Below are 21,997 nucleotides of genomic sequence, written 5' to 3'. Positions count from 1 at the left end.
TTGATATGCCCAAATGGGTTGCTTGAGTGAGCTAGCTTGATTATTTTCACCTTTGAAGCTCTGATGTCCTGTCACCAGATGGCTAGAGCTGTTATCAGGTATATTAGTCTAGGGGTCCATTCACTTTTCTTGTATGGATTCAGCTCAGGTGTCCAGGTAGCTGCTCATCAAGTTTGTGGTACAAGCTCTGTCCTACAGTCTTAGAGGGGCTGGGGTGATTGGTGTAGGTACTGGTATCTGGTTGCAGCAGGGGGTCAAGCTCTGAACAAGGCAGTGGGCTGAGAATTGTCCCCCAAGTGTCTGTGAGGAAAGTGCATCCCTCTTCCCTACAGCGTACAGGTGGGTGGGTTCTGCAGACGGACCATGGGCACCCAAAGTTTTTGGCTGTAAGGACTGGGAGGTACCAGTTATCCTTGGGCCCCTGTCACGGGTGCCTGGGTGAGCTGAGTGGAGCCACCAGTCCTTGGGCCCCTGATGTGGGTAGGTGAGGACTCTGTTTAATAGGCAAAGCAGTGTCAAACATCAAACACCCACCTCTCCACCACACAGCTGAAGCAGTTGTAGTCTGCCAACAAGGGCCTATTGTCCTGAAATAGGCCCTCACAGGTCCATGCAGGCAGGGAAAGGTATTCAAAGTCCATGGACTGTTTATGCCTGGACAGGAGCTGCTTTTGTCCTGAGCTCCCCAGGTTAGTGGAGCTGGCAAAGTATCTTTTCCCCCAGTTGCAAATGTATTTCTTCTTCAAGGCCCAGAGGATGGTGCTAGGTGCTCAACAGGGTCTATCTCAGGCCCGGGTAAATCAACAGCCACTGAAGCCAGCTTGCGGGGGGGGCACGGTAAAATATATGCAAGTTCTTAGCTTTTGCCGAGAATGCAGTTCTTCTCTGGTTCTGGAGGTGTGAGTAGGCTGAGCAGCTGGCTTCTTCTCCCTGAGGAAACTGCAGCCAAAAGCTAGTACCAGCCTGCCACTGCCACTCCCAGGAATGGTGCCTGAGGGCTCCTGGGGATTCAGGTCCAGTAACTGCTCTCCACTTCCGAACTGTCTCTTCCTCCCCTGCCGCTCAGTCTGTTTTCTAACTTTGCCTTTGATGTTCAGGGCTCCTAGCTTGTCATAAATATAATCGTTTCACTTGTTTTTTTCAGGTCTTTGTTGTAAGAGCGCTCGCCAGAAGCGTCTGTCTATTCTGCCATCTTGGCCCTGCCTCTTGACTATTTTTTTTAAAGCTAACATTTACAGAGCACTAACTATGTGCTGGAGCCCTGACGGTGCAGTGGTTAAGTGTTCAGCTGCTAACCAAAAGGTCGATAGTTCAAATGCACCAGTCACTCCTTGGAAACGCTATGGGGCAGTTCTACCCTGTCCTATAGGGTCACTATGAGTTGGAATGAACTCGACGGCAATGGGTTTTTTGCTTTTTTTTTTAAACTATGCACCAGACGCTGTACTAAGCAATTAGACATAGATAATCTCATTTATTCTGCAGAAAACCATGTACAGTAGGGATCACAATTATTCCCATTGAGAAACCTGAGGCTCAGACAGTTGAAGCAATATGCCCTGGGGCACAGAGCTGGGAAGTGATACAGGCAGGATTTGAACCTGTCAATCTGGCTCCAGAGGTAGATTCCAAGGCTTAATGAAGATAGAAGGGAGCCTAGAGAGGCTGCACAGACATCATGCTGAAGCATTAACAGGAATTCTGCAGGCACCAACGTCATGGGAGATGAAGTTTCCAGCAGAGGCAGAAGGAGACTGAAAAGAGCTGTCACAGTGAAACAGCTCACTTTTTTCAGGAATTCAGGGGAGTTGGTGTACAGGGATCAGAATAGAAGATGGTGGAGATCTAGACGACGAGGGTTGGGAGGCAGGATTGGTCCAGAAGCTCCCAGGCCAGGAATAGGGAATTGGGCTTATCCTGGAGAAAATGGGGACCAATGAAGGATGGAAGACAGGGTCACAGGCATGTAGGAAATGTCCATCCATCTGCCACCATTCTGAGAGGAGATTACTCTGGGGGTACCGTGAATAATTAAGCCATATCACATTTTCCAACTAAGTTATTACTTTCTAGGTATTATTCATGCACAAGTCTCACCCCCTCCATGCTAGCCTACAAGTTCATTAAATGTTGACTCTGATTGCTTCTGGTCTCCCACAAATGCCTGGTACAGTGAAACCTGGGAAAGCCAGAACTTGATGGGGCTGCCTTATTTTTCTGGGTCTCACAAGTTTTCCATCTTTGACAGGGTGCAGTCTTACCATTTTTCTATCACCTGTTTCAGTGCAAATATTTGAGTTTTCCTTCTCTGACAGGTTTCCATCTTATACAGGTTCCTGCTTTTGCAGGTATTACGGTATATGGTAGGTGTTTAAAGATTTTGTTAAATGAATGAGTGATTATAAGCAGGAATGAATAAGCCTCTGAAGAATTGAATTTGGAGCTGGATTTAAGAAAATGCATGAGGTGGATCATACGCTTAAATGTTCAAGGAGAAACAAAAAAACTCCTATATGAAAACGTAAGAGAATATCATCACGATTGTGAAGATCTTAAGCAGGACGTGAAAAACACTAGTCATAAAAGAAAAGACTGATAAATTAAACTTCATTAAAATTAAGAATGTATGTTCATCAAAGACACAATTTAGACCCCCTTTTGATAAAGGGGGGAAATGCAGAACAGAATTTCAAACTCGTATGAAAATCTAGACCTTCTGGAACCATGCCGGCTGGATGAACCCTTGAAACTATTGCCCTGAGATAATCTTTAACCTTAAACTAAAAATTTCCCCTGAATTCTTAAAACCAAACAATAATTTAGCTTAACTAGTAAAGAAGGTCTACCCTGAGCATCATGCTCTTTTAAGCTCTATCTATATGGGATCAATTTGACTACAGCAACTCAAAAGATTAGATAGGAAACTTAGGGAATAGTGAATTTATGTTAATGGAGGAGGAACAATTCAGAAAAGGAGGGTAAGAATGGCTGCACAACTTGAAGAATATAATCACTGTCACTGAGTTGTACTTGTAGAATGTATATATCTCCAAATGGTCAAAAAGCATACAAAAAGGTACTCAACATCATTATTCATTAGGGAAATACAAATTAAGCAACGAGATACTACTACACCCCCACAGAATGGTATAATTAAGACTGACACACCAATTACTAGAGGATATGGAACAGCTGGAACTCTCATACATGACTTGCGGGAGAGCAATTTGGTACAACTGCTGTGGAAAACTATTTAGCTATAGCTACGAAATCTGAGCATATGTCTGCCCTATGATCCCGCAATTGAACTCTTAGGCATATCCCCAAGAAAAAGAAGTACATACATCCGCCAAAAGATTTAAGATTGTTCAGCTTCATTATAATAGCCCCAAACTAGAAGCAATCCAAATGTCCACCAATCGGAAAAAGGATAAATTATGGCATATTCACACAATGGTATACTAAAAGCATCAATGAAGAATCAACTACTGTTACAAGCAACAAAATGGAAGAATTTCAGAGGCATTATACTGAGTGAAAGAAGCCAAACACAAAAGTTCAAGAATAGGCAAAACTAACCAATAGTGAATGAAGTCAGAAGAGTGGTTTCCTCTGGGCGGTATTGACTGGAAAGGGGCTTGAGGAGCCTTCTGACCTACTGGAAATGTTCTATATCTTGGTCTGGGTAGTGATTTCATGGGTATATTCACTAAAGATTAGTGCACTTTACTGTATGTTATACATACCTCAATCAAGTTTTCAAAAGATAATAAATGTATTGAACCGTTAGTTTTAAAACTTGCTGGCTAAAGAGATCTGACATGCTTCAGAAAACATAAGCAGGAATTTAAATGAAAAAAAATTAAGATATAAAGCATGGAATAAGAAAGGTAGAATGTCAAAATCTAGTCTCTTCACCTCATCCCTGAGGGCCCCATCAGCTACACCCTTTCCAGTTGAGTAAGGACTTCGGATTTTTTTTTCCTAAGTGTGATGGGAAGCCATTGGAGGGTTTTAAACTGACAAGTGACTTGATCTGATTAACTTATGAAGAGAAAGAATTGGTAAGGGATATATTAGTTTCCTAGGGCTGCTGTAACAAATTACCACAAACTGCGTGGCTTACAATAGAAGTTTATTCTCTCAAAGTTCTGGAGGCTAGAAGTTTGAATTCAAGGTGTCAGCACGACCATGCTCTCTTTTAAGGGTCTAGGACAGAATCTATTCCATGCCTTCCTCTTAGCTTCTGTTGTTGCTGGCAATCCTTGGTGTTCTTTGGCTTGTAGATGTATCACTCCAGTCTCCACCTCCATTCTCCCTGTGTCTCTGTGTGCCTTCCTTTTTTATAAGAACACCAGTCATATTGGACTTAGGGCCCACCCTACGTCAAGTATAACTTTACTTTAATACCTCTGCAAAGACCCTATTTCCAAATAAGGTCACATTTGAGATTTTGGAAAGGACATGACTTTTTTTTTGTGGGGGCGGGGGAAGCAATAGGAAAAGCAGAAAGAGCAGTTAGGAGACTTGCAGGAGTCTGGATGGAGCTGTATGGTGGCTGGACTAGGGCGGCAGCGGTGCAGGTTGTGAGAAGGAGCTGGACTCAGGAGATCATCTGCAGGAAGAGATGCAGGGTTTGCTGGTGCATTAGATGAAGATCCAAAGACAGAAACCATGAATGATCCCAAGTTTCTGCCCTGGGGTAAATGAACGGTGGTATCATTTACCTGGGGAAGATTAGGTTTCAGGGGCAAAATCATGTTAAGTACCAGATGTTTATTCAGCATTCAAACGGAGATGTCGAGAGGCCTGCCGGATACAGCAGTAGGGAGGAGAATTATGGAAAACAACATCTGAAACAATCTCAGTTCTTTCTATCCATCAACATTTATTTATTCATTCAGCAAATATTAACTGAGGACCTACCGTGTGTCAGGTACTGGGCTGGTGCCGAGGAACACACCATGGATTTGCATACAGTCACTGCCTTCTTGGAGCTTCACTGTGACTCTATTAGCTCACACTTCCCTGAATACTGTGTAAATGTAAAGAGTCAACTCTCAAGCATTATAAATACTGAGATGTTCTCTGAGTCAGCAATTTGGAAGAGCTTAGATTTTCAGAAAGAAAAGAGCTAAATTTAGATTTGGACAAATGACAGATTTACCCAATAAAACAGCTGAAGACTGCCTTAAAATGAATCAGGAGAGACTGTCTCAACCAAATTAATGTTTAAGACGAGTCAACACAGTGTCATGGAAAAGTTTACAGGCTGGAAGGCAGCTGACAGATCTGGGCTTTGTCCTTGCTCTGCCTGACCAGGACACGTGTATGACTTTGACAGAGTCCTTTGCTCACCTCTACTTCAATTTCCTCATCAATAAAATGAGTCTGTTGGGTTCAATACTTTCTAAAAGGCTTTCCAACTACTAATTTTTTTTTTTACATTATTTCTCTTTACTGGACTGTTTTTAGTCTCTCCTTTTAACATTTATTTACAAAATAGAGCCCCTAACTCCAAGGTGATTCTTCTTTTGAGGGCTCATTTTTCAAAGCTAATGAAAGCTTTTTTTTTTTTTGCAAATGGAAATTGCTTTCTTGTTCTTTTCTGATTGTAAGAATGATACATGCTCAGTGTAGAAAATATAAACAATAGAGACAAACAAAAAGAAGACAGTAAAAAGCCTCTACAATGATACCACTGAGATAATTAGGTCTGTTTCCCCAGCATCGTATCTGCAGCACATATCATATAGCAGGTGCTTAATAAACACATAAACACATGCTGAATCAATGACGACTGTCAGTGTTTTGTGAACATCCTTCATGAACATCAAAAGAAAGCTCTTAAGATCAAAAAAAAAGAAAAAAGAAGGAAGTCCTTTCTGAGTGTGCATCTAAACCAGCAGAGAATGAAACTGCCAGGGCAATAGCCTATCTCTTAGATTACACATTTCACAACTGCAGTTGATGTCAGGTATCTATGGAATGTAGCGAAACAATAACACTCAATACATCATTCTCATGGGCAGAAATCTATCAAGGGAGGCTCAGTCCGAGCAATATCAAGAAAGGCTGCAAAACAGTACATGGCCCAACCAGGGGTGGCTCCCGCAGCAGTGGGGATGGAAGGCTCTGCTGCCCAAATCCTTCCTCCCACACTTGTGTCCCCCTCCATTTCCCAGAGCACACCAGGATGAGTTTTCCTGGGGCACCTGTGTTCATGTCAATACATTTTTTATGGAGATCTAGCATCTTTTTGATTGTTAATGCCCTACTTTGTAAACTGAAAGGGTTTTCTGATGACCTGTGAAAATGAATTAAAGCCAGATCCCGCCTGCAGACGTGTTTTATTTGATCCATGCTGCACTTCCTCCCAAATGGAATTAGTTGCTAATGTTGAAAAACTGAGACATTTGCCATATATATTTGAGTTTTCAGAATTCTTGAAAAGCGATTAGATCTGTCAACGGTGGGCCCTTATCCCAATGGTACAATCCACAGGAGCTGGAGCTGAGGAGCAGCCACCCACTTTAGACAGGGTGTGTGTTCTTCAGCTCCCCATAATCCCCACATTCCCCTATTGTCTTACACCCTGTCTGCTGTGTTCATTTACCTGATCTGCCATAGCTGTTCTAAATCTAATTGTGTAAAGCACTCCAGGGGCACCTAATAAGTGTCAGGCAACATGCGAATCTCTGGGAACATGGATAAATATAAACAGCTCCTATGCTAGAGAAGCTCCCAATTCAATAACGCAACAGACTTATAAACCAGTAAATCGCAGTGCGGTGTGATAACTGCAGCACAGAAAAGCATGAACGTGGCAGAGCATGAGACCAAAGGTAGCTGACCTCCTTTGTCTTGGGGAGCTAGTTGGAGGTTTCCTGAAGGGCACGCTTGAAACGGGTTTTGAAGGATTTTGATGAATAAGCGTTCAACAAACAGATGTGGGTGGTGGGAGTACTAGAAGCTGTGGCAGTGGTGCTGAAAGTGCGTATAACGTCTTCACTTGATTAACTGCCTGGTACACAGGTGGCCCACTCAAGCCAGCAACTACCTTTCCCCTGACTGATGCTGGTCTGTCTCTGACTCTTTGCCCAGACCATCCCATTTCTTCCTTCTGTCAAAACAATAGAGAAGGTTCACCGCTACCAGGAAGAGCCTGCCTGACTAATCTCCACTCACCTCCAGATATTTCAACTAAGGCAACACTCTCATCCTTGGGAAGTGGTTACCTCATTGTGACTCTTGTTATTTGAGCTCTTTGTTTTGAACCTCTGACATCTGAAGAATAGGCCAGCATTCCAAGCATTTAATCAATAAGTATTTACCAAATACTTAACATTGTGCAGTGAACTCCCCTGTCATATATATATATATATATATCATTTTTGACCTCAACGACTGCCCAGCTGAGGAAAAAAGACCAACTGAAATTAACTAAGAACAGAGAATACAATTCAGAAAACATTTGTTAAGTGGCTGGTAGTCAATTGTTTTAATTCCTCCATCCACCCAACAGTCACTGAGCACTACTATGTGCCAGGCACTGTGATAGGTACCTGGACGTCAAGATAAACCATAAAATAAACCTGACAGAACAATGTTCAAGGTACAGCAAATACTTGGAGAAAGGAGTGTTGACTGCTCCCAGGGAGTGGAACTGGGCAGATATCATGGAGAAGATAAGCTTGAGCTGCTTATGTTGTTTGTTCTTTAGCCTTTATTATGTAATTTTCCAATATACACAGAGTACAGAGAATAGTACAACAAATCCCCATGTATGCATCACCCAGCTTCAACAATTAGTATCTCATAGCTATTTAGGATTCTCTACACCCCCACCCACTTCCCTTCATTTGAAGCAAATCCTAGACATTTTATCATTTCATCCATAAACATGGACCTGTAGTTTGAAGAAGGAACTGCAAATGTCTGGACCTTCCACAATAGCATCCTTCTCCCCTATTATTCTTCTGCTCCGAAAGCAGTTATACACTCTGATTCCAGCTAGTGACTCCAAAGCCTTGACTGATACAGGGTAAAGATCCAAGACTTCATAGGAGCCTTTGATTTCGTTGAGGGAAGGTGATTCAATGAAAACCCATTCTGCCTTGTCTGGAATGCTGAACTTTTGTCCACATTCTTCTGGTCCTTGGTCCTCATAAACCTGCTAATTCTTTAGAAGCTATTGAGTACCTAATGTTTGCACAAAAGCATAGCTACTTTCCATGTTGCCATGTTCCCTCAGCAACCTCCAGGGAAACCTCAGAGAGTTTGGAGCCTGCCCTGCAAACTGAGCTGATCCAGAGTTGCTTTCTGTCACAGCCTTGATCTTCCCTGGCCTGAGAGCCTGGTCAGATCCGAGGCTATGGCCTCTCTATCTCCCACGCCTCCAGCGTTTCCTATGTCTCTCTCAAAGGTACCAACATCTACAGTTAGTCACTGAACCAGAACATTATCTTGGACTCTCCTTCCCTCAAAATTTTGTCTATTCTTTCAAGTTATCCACCTTTATCTACCTCCACCATCATCCTTCCATCTAGGCCACAATTCCTTTCCCTCAAGTACTGCAATATTCAACCATCTTTTTGCTTTTACCGCCCTTCACTTCCATTCTCCACGCAATAGTTGAATGGTCTTTATAAAACTCTGTTTAAAACCCTTCCATGGTTCCCAACACCTACAGGATCACAACAAATTTTCTTATCACAGCCAAGGAAGCCCTTCGCAATCTCAGGCCCCCTGTTTACTTCTCCAGCTTCACCTGCTACCTCTTCTTCCTAGAAAATGCAACCAAAACGCTCTTTTCAGGCCCTGCTTTCTCAGGTCTTCGTGCTCTTACCTAATAAACTCTTCTCTCTTAAATAATGCAAGCTACTTCTCTTGAGCCCTTGCTTCGCATGCGTCATCTAACACATGCTAAGAAGTCATCATCTTCATTTGCAGATAGAGAAACTGAGGATGGGCATCTTACCCATGGCCACACAGTTCATAAGTGGAAGAGCTGAGATTCGAATTCAGACACGTCGGCTCCAGAGCCCACGCGCTTAACCACAGAGTCCTAGCCTGCCTGCACACCCCTCCATCGCTGCAGCAATCATTGCGGGACTTCGACTTCTCCCCACTGCACTCTGGCGGCTTGGAGCAGCAACGGGCTGGTCGCAAGGATGAAGGAGGGTTCTGATTGGCCGCCTCCGGCACCGAGGGCGGGAGGGAGGAGCAGAAGGGAGCAGGGGCGTCGCGGGGAAATGACGTAACTCGCTGCTTCTTAAAGGCTCCGGCCCCGCGCGCCGTGTTTGGCGCAGGCGCGGTCCCGGGGCTCCCGCTAGTCCTCCGAGGCTTGAGAGCCGGGCCCGGCGAACGGGCGCGCGCGCAAAAGGTAGTGACGAGACGCACGCCGGACGCGGGTGGCGAGAGGGGTCCCGCCGGCTGAGGAGAGGGTGGCGCGGGCCGGCGGCGGAGGCGCGATGGCCGAGGGCAGTGCCGTGTCTGACCCTCAGCACGCCGCGCGCCTGCTGCGAGCGCTCAGCTCTTTCCGCGAGGAGTCCCGCTTCTGCGACGCGCACCTGGTCCTGGACGGGGAGGAGATCCCGGTGCAGAAGAACATCCTGGCGGCAGCCAGCCCATACATCAGGTGAGGAGGGGGCCGGGCGGGGCCGCGCTGCGGGGCCAGGGTGGGGCGGGTGTGTCCCCGGCGCTGTGGACCCCTCCACCGCCCGGGGTCCCTTTGTCGCGGTGCAGCCCGCCGTCCCTCCCGGCAGTCACCCCGGGCCGGGCTCCCCTTGCCGGCGCCGCTCAGGACAGTCCTGTCGGTCCGGCCTCCACCGGGCCGGGCCCGTGCCCCCCGCGGGATCCCCGCACCCCCTCGGAGTTGATCCAGACCCGGATCGCGACCCCCCACTGTCTCCTCGCAGTGTTCCCACCGCCGCCGCGGTCGCCCTTGCCTCTGAGCCCTCAAGTTCCCTCAGACGCGGTCCTGGGGAGGACCGGGACCCGCACCCGCGAGCAGGGCGGGGCCGCGCCGGGAAGGGCCGCCCCGTGGCCCGGGCCCAGCCCGCTGATCCCGGCCGAAGTTTGCGGGCGGTTCGCCTCCAGATCGACGTGGGGCAGGGCTGGGCGCTGCGAACCGGGCCGGGAAGCGCCCTTCCTCGTTAAGTCAAAACAAACACCTCCTCACGGGGTGTGGGAAGAGGGAAACCCTATTGGATGTTCTCAGGTAATTCGATCCGAAGGTGGAAGTCTGAACCTTCGTCAAACGTGACTCTCATTCCCTGGTGGAAACTGTTTAAAAGAAGGTTTGTACGTTGTAGACACACATTAAAGTGTACTGAACTAAGACAGACTTACTGTCATTCTCAGGATGCAGTTCCAACCCCGAGAATCATGAGATTTTAGCAACTAAAAGGACATTTTTAAACTTGAGGAAAACAAAGCTTAACCTGATTTACCAGCCCAACTAACCAGCTTAATTAAAGGTTGATAAGACAATTCTTTTAAGGTTTAAGACAGTGCTTATACAAGTGCATCAGATTTTGCAGGAGACTGGTATCTTATAGCAACTTTCTTGCAAACTGGGCTGCTCTTTTAATAATAATAAAAAACGCTAATAAAAGCCGGAGAAACTGGCCTGTAAGCCAGTTAAATATAGGCTAATGGTAGAGAATGTCACTAGAATTGACAGGTCAGAAAAAGCAAAATGATGTGTACTGTTTTCTTACTGCTTTGTCCTAGCACACCTCCACACAAACTACATTTTAAGCTTTGCCTTAGGTGACATTTGTGCTAACTCAGAAGCTGTTCAAGTGGTTTTGTAACTTCTCCTGGCTCTCTTCTGTAAACTCATTTGGACTCTTCCTTTGTGGATTTAAAAGTGGGGAGAAAAAGCCCCCACCTTTCGATTGAGTTTTGCTAATGTGACAGACAGCTCCTACCTGGCCTTTCAGGGGTTTGAACAATCAATATCAAATTGGAATGATCAGACCAGATCTACCCTGTATCCAGAGTGTTCCCTTTATGGGGAAAAGCTTAGGAAAACTACTTTAGATGCATTACTGTTGTAGTTCTTTAAATGGCATCTAGTTTGGCTTAAAAGAAGAAAATTGCACATTGCCAGGCACATGCTCTCTGTTCCCTTTCTGTGTTTCATTTTTTCTCCTTAGCACTTAATGCTATAATATGCCCTATACTTATTCACTTCCCCAACCACAGCGTAAGCTCTGTGAGGCCAGGGATTTTTCTTTTGTTCATTGCTGTATCCCTGGCACCCAGAAAGAAGAATGCCTAGTGGTTTAGTTAATGTGTTGGCTGTGATGACTGCCTTTGTTTCTACCATAACAAACTGAATGTTAGTGAGAATTGTTTCTGTTACATCTCCATATTTACCAAGAAGCCAAACCCATTACCACGGAGTCGATTCCAACTCATAGCTACCCTAGGGTTCCCAAGGCTTTATGGAAGCAGACTCCTATATCTTTCTCCTGTGGAACAGCTGGTGGGTTCAAACCATGACCTTTGGGTAAGCAGCCAAGTGCTTAACCACTGTACCACCAGGGCTCCCTTTTCATCTCCATACTAGACATTCAATGATACCTAATTGAAAAGAACACTGGACTGAGAGTTTGAAGGCCTGCTTTCTGCATCCAGCTTTTATTCTTATTAGCTATGAGTTGTTGGTAAATGACTTAATCTAGACTTGAGTTCACTAGTCTGATAAATGAGGGATAAAATGTGGCTTCCTCTCGTTTAATCTTTGACCCAACCTGAAGATATATGTAACAGTGCTTTGCATACCTGACAGGTCTGTAAACAGGCCTACAAAGATAGTAGTATATCAGTTTAATTGGAAAAGGTGGAGAATCATCCATTTGGGACTGCAGGGTTATATCGAGACTCTTTAGTAATATGAAATATTGCTTATTGATAATAGCAGTAATTTAAGTGTATAATGATCATGAAGATGGCACAAGACCAGGCAACATTTTGTTCTGTTACACAGGAGGTATCCATGAGTAGGTGCTGACTCAGTGGCAACTAACAACAAGTGTGAAATATTACTTATCATAGTAACAGAGCAGAAAGGAACTTCAGATCTCGTTGAGTACGATCCTGTCACTTTCTGAGTAAGCAAATGGAGGCTCAGTGAGCATTGGTGATTTGTATTATGGTATGAGGTCACTAGTACTTAGTGTTTGAACTAGGATTAGACTCCATGTTAATGACGCCCAGTTTCTACTCTTTTAGCATACCAAGTTACAGCATTAAAAAAATACTTGTATTTAAATGTTCTTTGTGTAAACTCTTGCCACTTGCTGGCTCATCGTATGTTATAGTTTAAATGCTTATCAAGCACTTTCACATACTGTCTCATTTTGATTTTCATTCTCAACCATTTTGTATAGTGGTAGATTATCATCAGCTGCCTTTGAGTCAACCCTGACCTATGATGACCACCCTGTATGTGTCAGGGTAGAATTGTGTTGCATAGGGTTTTCAATGGCTAACTTTTTGGAAGAAGATTGCTAAGCCTTTCTTCTGAAGTGTCTCTGGGTGGACTCGAACCTCCAACCTCTTGATTAGCAGCCACCGGGTTAACTGTACCATCCAGGGACTCGAGTAGTAGGTAGGGCAGATATAGTTGACGTTTTACTGATAAACTTAAATATACAATCACTCATTATATGTTTAATTTTTTTTTTCAGTGACTTTTTTATTTCACTTTTGAAGTGGTAAAATGTTCTTGGGGTTCCTTTAAAATGATCGGTTTCAAGGCTACTTCAAAGTATTTCACTGATCCGTATAACTTCTTGGAAACACTGTTTAGTAAGGTTCTTTTTTTTTTGTAGGTACTTTTTTCTTTATTTGTATTATGCTTTAATACAAAGTTAAAGCTATAAAGCTATGGTCAAATTAACCTTGTAAGATAAACAACACTTAAAATAGTGATTTTTTAATTGTGGTAAAAATATATATAACAAAACACTTGCCATTTCAACATTTTTTACGTGTTCCATTCAGTGATGTTAATTACATTCATCATGTTGTGCGATCATCACGCTGCCTCCATATTTCTTCATCACCCTTCATAGAAACTCAATGCCCCTTAAGCAGTAACTCCCCACTGGTAACCACTAATAAATTTTGGTCTCTGTACATTTGCCTGTTCTACAAATTGCATGTAAGTGGTATCATACAATATTTGTCCTTTTGTGTCTGACTTATTTCACTCAGCATAATGTTTTCAAGGTTCATGCATATTGTAGAATGTATCAGAGCTTCATTTCTCTTTATGACTGAGTAATATTCCATTTTACATATGTACCATATTTTGTTTATTCATTCGTCTGTTGATGGACAGTTAGGTGGTTTCCACGTTTTGACTGTTGTGAATAGTGCTGCAGTGGACATTGATGCACAAATATCCATTTGCATTACTGCTTTCAAGTCTTTAAGGATATACCTAGGAGTGGATTTGCTGGGTCGTAGGATATTTTTGTTTAACTTTTGAGGAACTGCCAAACTGTTTTCCACAGCAGCTGTACCATTTTACAGTCCCACCAGCAATGGATAAAGGTTCCAATAGTTCAGTAATTTTTTATGTCAATAATATTGGGCTTTATAATGTATCTGTTTTGTTTGAAAGGAACTTTTAAGATTTATATTAAAACAAAATGAATTTGTACGCTCTAGAAGTTAATATCTCTTATCTTCCCCTTTTGATGCTTAAGCACTCAGGTCTGATGTCATTAATGTATGAATTGAGTGTTCGAAAGTTTGTAATCTCTGAAGTTTTATAAAAATCTGAGCTTTGTTTCTTTAGTTAGCCTAGTTTTAATAACTGTCTCAAATGGTCTAAAGTCATATGGCTTAGAAGCCGTGCTATGTAGTGCTTCCTGTATGCTCGACCAAAAGGAGCCAAGCCAACTTTGTCACGGTAGGAGTTATCAAGCAATTTATTTGGCATACTTTCTCACTTAATACAGAAAAGTCATTTAAGCTAATATACTGGTTTAATCTCTTCCTGTGCATTATCTTTGGTTTAGCATTTGTTTTTCGCCCTGATAGTCTTGGCAATCATACCACATTAGAAAGATTTTAAATATGAAAGGAAAAAGCCAGAAACCTTCTGCAACAAAACCCTACTGGTAACCTGAAAAAAAGTCTGACATTTCTGGGTTATGTAGAGTATGTGTCATGCCCTTAGGATATGGATGCTACCGGAAGGCAGACGGGGCCCTCTGTAATCTCATTCAGCTCAGTAAGTGGGATGCTACCTTCCCAGAATGCCCTTCTCCCAGCTTTTCCCCATACTGATTCCTGGGTGACATTTTTACATTTTTTTTTAGGGGGGTGGGGGGCGGAGGGATAAATCTAAAGGTAGCTGACAAAATTTAAGACTGGTAAAATGAAATTTATAGATACAATGACAGTCTCTCCTTTCTCAGCAACCTTAAGACCTTCTGGGAAAAGTTCCCTGTGGCTGATGGGAAGTTTCTCTTTCTTTTGAATATTGCAAAGTCTGATTTCCTTCATGTCTGAGGCTGTTCTGGTTCTGGCACAATCCTGTTGATCTGATGTGGAGTTCAGACCCTTTTTTCCCATGAGCTGTGGTTTTGGGGAGTGATGTATGTGAAAAGGATTTGAAAATGAATTGCTGTGTGTTTCTCCGTTGACAACATAATGCCTCTGTACAAGTTCCCGGACCTGTGTTCACTTTTGAGAATTTAGGTTTTTCTAGGGATGTCTTAGAAGGTTAGTTTGTTTAGCTTTCAGTCCTGGAGAGTAAAGGAAAGAAAGGTTCTCAAGATTTTTGGATCCCAATAAGTTAGGGGGAAAAAAAAAAAAAAACTGTTGCCTTTGAGTCATTTCCCACTTGTAGTGACCCTATAGGACAGAGAACTGGCCCATAGGGTTTCCAAGGAACAGCTGTTGGATTTGAACTGCTGAGCTCTTGGTCAGCAGCCAAAGCTCTTAACCCCTGCACCACCAGCGCTTCTGATGAGTCAGACAGCAATGTAAATGGCAATTTTTTTCTTATTTGTTGAATGCAACCTGGTCTAATGAGGATGGAGTGGAGACAGTGAGCTTAGAGTCTAGCCTAGGTCATTATGGACAACTTTTCTGGGACTTTGTTTCCTCACCTGTTAAGTAAGGTTGGTTGGGCTACATGAACAACAAAGCTCCCTTTTCGCCCTGGTGGTGCAATGGTTAAGTGCTTGACTGCTAACCAAAAGGAAGTTTGGCACTTCGAACCCACCGGTGCCTGGCCAATCTGTAAAGATTATAGCCTAGGAAAATTTGTAGGCAGTTGTGCTCTGGCCTATAGGGTCGCCATAAGTTACAGTTGACTCTACTGTTTTGTGCTTTGTGTGTAAATATTGTGGAGGGTTGACGATCTGCTTCTGTCCTTATAGCTTTATTGCATCGTTTGAAGCTTTGTGGTACTGCAGTGTTCAAGCATTCCCTCTTCCGTGTCGTACAGGCCTTGGTTGGCTGTTCTGGTGCATAAATCTAGCCTGGTAGACTTGTGTTGTAACAAGCATTTATTTAATGCTGTTAATCTGGGTATACTTTAAGATCTAATTATTGATGAGCCTGTATTGCCATCTAAATCTAAAATTGACTCATAGATGATGCTGATGAAACTGCTTAAGAAGACTAATTAATATACCGTCACAGCCAGCATTACTCTCGCCGCACACCTTGGCGGCCGTTACTGCCAGGTGTGCACTGTTAATGCGCAGAACAGTCACATAGCAGATATCTTACGATTGTTGTAAGTACCAAATGTCGAATGATGAGATGGATAGTCGATAAGTGAGGAGTAGGTGTATTTCAGGTGCTGTTGCTGAACATACAAAGTCCTGCCATCAGATTGGATTGGAACTTGTTACTTGGCTTGTGCACTGCCTCGTATTTAATTTTATTCAAAACTCTTATCAGGGAGAATTAGAAATGTGAAAAAGATTAAGATCTATAGTGACTAAAAACAGGCCATCAAACTACTAACTGAATAACAATCAGATGAAGATCCATTCACTAAAGGAGTGTTGACTGTTCTACAGCAACATTGGTCTCCACAGTTTCTGGACTTGGTTCAGCCTCAGTGGGAAGAATTTTTTTAAGATTGCTCATGGTGCTGGAAAAGGTGGCTCTACAATTAAATAGCTCTGCGGAAACCCTGGCGGTGTAGTGGTTAAGAGCTATGGCTGCTAACCAAAAGATCGGCAGTTCAAATCCACCAGGCCCTCCTTGGAAACCGTATGGAGCAGTTCTGCTCTGTCCTATAGGGTCGACTAGATGGCAACAGGTTTGTTGTTTTGTTTTGTTTTTTTGGTTAATAATCTAGGTGGTGCTATATCCTCTCTACTGAAATAACACAGATAAAGATGATGACACTACGAAAGAAATTAGCTCTTGATCATTTACTTGCTTCCCAAGGAGGAATTTGTGCTTTGATAAGAGAAAATTATTGTGTGTGTTTCAGTGACACCCAAGCAGTAGCTCATGCTGGAGATGCTGACACTCCGCTTGCATCTTCCTGGGATTTATTTTTGTGGTTAGGAAATTTGGGCTCGTGGGTCAGACAAGCCTTCAAACCGTTGGCTTGTACGTTCTCCTCATTTTCATCCTTGGTTTCATTATCAAGCTAACCTGCATGGCATCTGAGGTCTTAAAAGCTTGCGAACAGCCACGTGAGGTACAGCAAACAGTCTCCATCTGACTGGAGGAACATTGAAGAGAAGAAGCTAAGGAGCCAGCAGAAATAACATTTATTTCACAAAAAGAGTACCCCATAAAGCGGAATCTGTGAGACCGAAAAAAACCTAGATTGGTGCCTGGCCAATGCTTAGTGATCATAGATTCTAATTGAACCACAATCAAAAGGGAGTAGGAATCAACTTTGTATTAAAAATAAATATTTTACTTTTATTTCAAGAAACTGGTGGCATAGTGGTTAAGAGCTACAGCGGCTAACCAAAAGGTTGGCAGTTCAAATCCACCAGGTGCTCCTTGGAAACCCAATGGGGCAGGTCTACTGTGTTCTATAGGATCGCTAAGAGTAGGAATTGACTCGATGGCAGTGGTTTTTTGGGTTTGGTGAGCTTAAAATTTCCTGACCCAGAATTAATCTGCCAGGGTCTTTTGTTTTTCTCTCTCACCCAGAGTTGGTAACTGACTTTTCTGCCCTGTTCTAAGAGCAGGCCATAACAAAACCATTAACCTGTGATTAAATTATAAAGAATTGGGCTTCTTTCATTTGAATTTCTGGAGTTGTCAGTACTATAGGTGGGTGGAAGGCCAAATCTTTCAGAAGTTACCTTTTTAATATTAACTCAGAGGCCATTAGGTATTTCATCACCATGGAAACCCATATTCTTTAAGCAAAAGTTATTTAAGTCTCTGTAAATTCTTCATTCTCTGGAAACAATCTCCTCTTGTATAAGGGACTGTTCCCCCAATTTGCAAATTGTTTATTAAATCATACAGCAAAAAAAAAAAAAAGACTAATATGATCTCTGTAGGAAGTCCAAGTTTCATAGGAACATAGAAATTGTTATTATCCTTTCCTGGAATACCAGAAATTTGTCCTGGAGTTTAATGTCGTGTGAACACTGTGGTCCATTAGTATAGTCTACTTTTCCTTTTTATTGTGCTTTAAGTGAAAGTTTACAGTTCAAGTTAGTTTCTCATACAAAAGTTTATACTCACATTGTTATGTGACCCTAGCTGCTGTCCCTGTAATGTGACAGTACACTCTTTCTTTCCATGCTTTGTTTCCTGTGTCCATTCATCCAGCTCCTGTCCCTTTCTGCCTTCTCATCTCACCTCCAGACAGGAGCTGCCCATTTTTAGTCTCATGTATCTACTTGAGCTAAGAAGCACACACTTCAAAAGTATCATTTTATGTCTTATAGTGCAGTCTCATCTTTGTCTGAAGAGTTGGCTTTGGGAATGCTTTCAGTTTTCGGCTGACAGAGAGTCTGGGAGCCATGTCCTCTGGGGTCCCTCCAGTGTCAGTCACACCATTAAGTCTGGTCTTTTTTCCAGAATTTGAGTTCTGCACCACATTTTTTTCCTGCTCCGTCAGGGATATTGTCTACTTTTCTTGATTAATTTTTGTGAATACCTGAACAGCCTTATATATCACGCTCTTTGCTTCCAGTGCTGAGAATATGCACCTGAGACAGCGGCATCCACTGAGTTCCCTGGTAATGATGAAAACTTTGTTCTGTAAAGTGCTTCCCTAGAACAAAGAGATCCTCAGAGTAATTCTCAGTTAATAGTGTTTTGCTTTTCTATCATTCACATGTGCTATGAGTATGTAGTTATCTATGATAGAGCAGCTCCTGAATGTTTGTCAGAGGATTTTGAATGGTGATTGTAGCCTGTTTGGTTTCTTAGTGTTCAGCGGTTCAGTCATACACTCCTGGGTTCTGAGTCTCTTACTGAGTCCTTGAGCACTCTTGTCATCAACTTGACCATAGTTGTCTGTCATACTCTGATGGCAATGGGAAATAAGTGGGGTCTGAATATCTTTTTTAATAGATCTAAGCCTTGTTTGTTCTTATCCATCTACTACAAGGCGTCCCTAACGACTGCTTAGAGATGAAATCTGTCCTGAAGATCTTATAGTCAGATGGTTTAAAATGATTTTTTTTAAGTATTTGATTAAACCTTGTTCTTACGTAAGTTTTTCAAAAGTGATGCTAAAGTATGTTCAGTTTCAGAAGATCAAAGAAGTATTTTGCCTGGGCTTCTAAGGCAACAAAGCACTTCTAAATTTGAGCTCTAGTTAAGAGTTCTCATTTCAGCTTAAAGATGTTTATTTATACAAGACAGTGATTGCCGCAGTGCTCTAATTCTGAAGAGGTTTTTGGAAAGTTTCAAAAGATGAAAGAAATCAATAAAATTCTTGTTAGATTAGTGAACCTAACATAAAAGGAAGTGTTGGGTATTTACATTTATTATAGAACTCTCCTAAAGATTGTTACTTTGAGTATAGGTATTATTAAGAAGTAAAACCTAGCTCAAATGACTATCATTTGTCTACTTAAGTTTTTATCCTTTTACTCCTTTGACACCTACTTGTTATAATTTGTGTTTTCCCCCCTTAAGTTCTCTTCAGTGTTCTTAAAGTAATCTTTATTATATAATATAGAGATTGAAGTAAGGTGTTTTTTCACATAGAAATGCTGGCTCCTTTGGATTTAAGTTTAGATAATATAGGCTAAGCATTCAGAATACAAAGCCATCTTTCCGTTGTTTAAAGAGTTAATCAATTCTTCTCATGATGTCAAAGCAGGGCTTAAAATCCATAAAGAAAACATAATTAGGACAAATAAGGAGTCATGTGGCTTATGAATCCCAGGCAGTAAGTCTTTGGGGAGCTGCATCATCACTCTGAAGGGTACAAGGATGTCATTTTGTATACTAAGGATGTAATATTTTAAAGAATAACTTGTAAGTTAGAATTCTAGGCTAAGAATGGGGATGTAGGGGTGTTGGGTATGACAAATGGCAGCTATGGTTGCAACGTAGAATTTGAGGGCTTCTTGTGAGTTCTCTGCCTCCTAAGACACTGAGTCCAAAGAAGGAACGGAATCAAAGACTCGTAAAAAGGCAGCTGTAAGCCTATGAAGGCTAAAGTTTGTGTGCCATCCAAATACCCCTTGATCATCATTAAGAGTTCTTGACCTCTGTGGCTCAGGAGGTGGGAGAGTTCCATCAACTCCCTAAGTTCTTACTGCCAAAGGCTGACTTAGACTGTTTGGATGACGGTCTCACGTTTGCTGCTCTGTTCCTCTGTCAGAATAAATGGGGGAATGCCCTCACTTGCCGCAAGATTATTATAGTAATAGTATGAAATATTCATGTGTAGCCCTTTGTCATTTACTATTTTGCTGAAGGAATTTGCTTTTTTCTTTTGTTCTAAGAAATTAGAACAATGGGATGTTTACAGGAAGTAAAATCTTGGGGAAAAAACAAAGTTAGTCTCCAAACAATGAAACTTTGAGAGAGTAAATGTATATTATAAGTGGAAGATGGGAGGGACTAGGTTTAAATAAATAGACTGTTAAATAACGGAATATATATACCAATACCAATGAAATATTCTTTTTTTTTTTTTTAGAATTAATGTGTTAATAGGTATAGAGCTTAAATGTATATTTTTTGCACATAGGTGTTTTGTGGTGTCTGGATTCTATCAACTACAAAGTATTTATCTTTTTAGAAACAATTTTAAAGACCATGTGATGCTTGTGGTTTTTATGTTAATATGGTAGGCTCAATAGAAATAATTTTAAAGTCATATTAGCACTTACCAGTAACCAGTCGCCTATGTCTGTGAATAACTGTATATTCGTTAGTATTATCGAGCTCAAAATATTTTCATGTTTTTGTCATGTAAATTAAGTCTTTCAGTCCCTAACTTGGAGGATACTGTGAGGTCAGCGTGAGTCTCTTCTAACACGTAGATTGCATTCACAAGAAGTAACCAGAAGTTTGAGTAAAATGGGATTTTGAAGACCAATGAGAATCCTTAGAAAGAAGGTCACTGATAATTGTGTTTTCCATTCTCTTCTCCTTGCCATAGCCCACCTTCTACTCCATGGATGGAATTGCAGGCCAGCAGGATCCGTTGTCTTCTTGTATAGTCTTCCATTTGGTTAGTAAAAGGGACCCTTTCTCACAGACTTCCGACTTCTCTTCCAACACTAAAGCTAGTGTGGGAATATTAGTCTTATTGTAGCAAATTAGAGACTTCCCTTTTTGTATGTATGATTTGTTTGTTTGTTTTTCTGCCTAGCCTCCTTAACAATTTGTACTCTGTGTGGGCAAAGGTACCAACTGTGTCCCCTGCCTAAAAACTTTAATCCCTGTTGTTGGCTGTGGGGGAGTAAAATAGTTGTAACTTTTATCAGCTACTGCTGTGGGAGCAGGAACAAAGTATTTCTGTGCTTCCTTTTTTACAGTCTTCTTTCCTACTGATAGGAATGGGGATTATGAAAATAGACAGCACTGTCACACAGCTGTCGTTACATTCTTTGGAAATATCATCACTCACTACCTTAGCCCATGTACTTGTGGGATTGTGTTTACCAATAATAAATTGCAGTTCCTGAATTAACATTGTTTAAAATTATTGCCTTCCGTTTGAGCATGTGGTCATTGGTCTCCCACAGTTTCAAAGCTAAGACTGAATACTTGGAAACCTAAATTAGTCACTTGGTTTTCTACCTCTCTGGGGTTGATGAAGGAAATATAAATAAGAGTTTTAAATTATTTTTTAATGTTCGCTTAAGTTTTCAATACTGTATATTCTAGTGTTATGTGTTAGAATTATAAGAACGGAGAAAGAATTGATGTTCTATATTTATTGGAGTAGATACTTCTGAAGGTCTCCTCTAAAAGTGTATTAACTCAATCAGTTGTTCACCACTATATGAGCAACCCCAATTAATCGCATTTACTATAACAGTTTTCTTTAAGCAGAGAGCATAGGTTCTTGGCCAAGGTTCTTTGATTTGCTCATTCAGTCACTAAATTTTTCTTGAGTGTTTATGCACAGCACCGCAGTGTAGGGCTAGACTAGACAGACAGGGTTCCAGCTCCCATGGAATCTAGTTAGGGTGGCAGACAATAAGGGAAAAGTCTAATTACAGGGAAGCATTAAGACCTAAAAAGGAAGTAAACGGGGAGGATAGGTGTGGTTGCTGCCATAGATTGGGAGAAGGGTACACCACTCTGAAGAGGGACCATTGAAACCCAGATCTGAAGGACCAGGAGGATTATATATGAGAAGAGCTCAATGTGGGGAGGGGGCATAGAGAACAAGAGCAACAACCAATTTGGCATATTTAGGAAACCGAAGAGCACCAGCAGGAGCGGAGATAACGAATAATGTAGAGGGTGGCATAAAATAAGGTTAGAGGGTTGGGCAGGTCTTGTAGTCCCTGAGTTCAGGTTAACATTTATAGTGTTTCCAAAT

General features: G+C 42.1%; 2 protein-coding genes across 5 annotated transcripts in view; both read left to right on the top strand.

The window, feature by feature from the left end:
* BCO1 (beta-carotene oxygenase 1) overlaps window positions 1-9,439 on the top strand; it is a 64,587-nt gene extending 55,148 nt beyond the window's left edge. Inside the window, exon 12 of the mRNA XM_064273495.1 lies at window positions 9,281-9,439. Coding sequence (XP_064129565.1) covers window positions 9,281-9,439 — 159 coding nt within the window. The remainder of the gene's footprint in view (window positions 1-9,280) is intronic.
* GAN (gigaxonin) overlaps window positions 9,326-21,997 on the top strand; it is a 96,741-nt gene continuing 84,069 nt past the window's right edge. For 2 of the 4 annotated variants that reach the window (XR_010318842.1, XM_023558135.2), the window contains exon 1: window positions 9,328-9,640. Coding sequence is in view for 2 of the 4 variants with exons in the window: in XM_023558135.2 (XP_023413903.2) it covers window positions 9,474-9,640 (167 nt within the window). In the remaining 2 variants the exon portion in view is untranslated. Of the gene's footprint in view, window positions 9,641-10,058; window positions 20,675-21,997 lie in introns of those variants that run through there. The other 2 variants (XM_064273744.1, XM_064273745.1) reach the window with 2 other exon arrangements.

The sequence above is a fragment of the Loxodonta africana genome, chromosome 21 (assembly GCF_030014295.1).
Source record: "Loxodonta africana isolate mLoxAfr1 chromosome 21, mLoxAfr1.hap2, whole genome shotgun sequence".
Taxonomy (NCBI): Eukaryota; Metazoa; Chordata; class Mammalia; order Proboscidea; family Elephantidae; genus Loxodonta; species Loxodonta africana.
The sequence above is the reverse complement of the archived record's forward strand: the minus strand, read 5'-3'. Positions and strand labels throughout refer to the sequence as shown.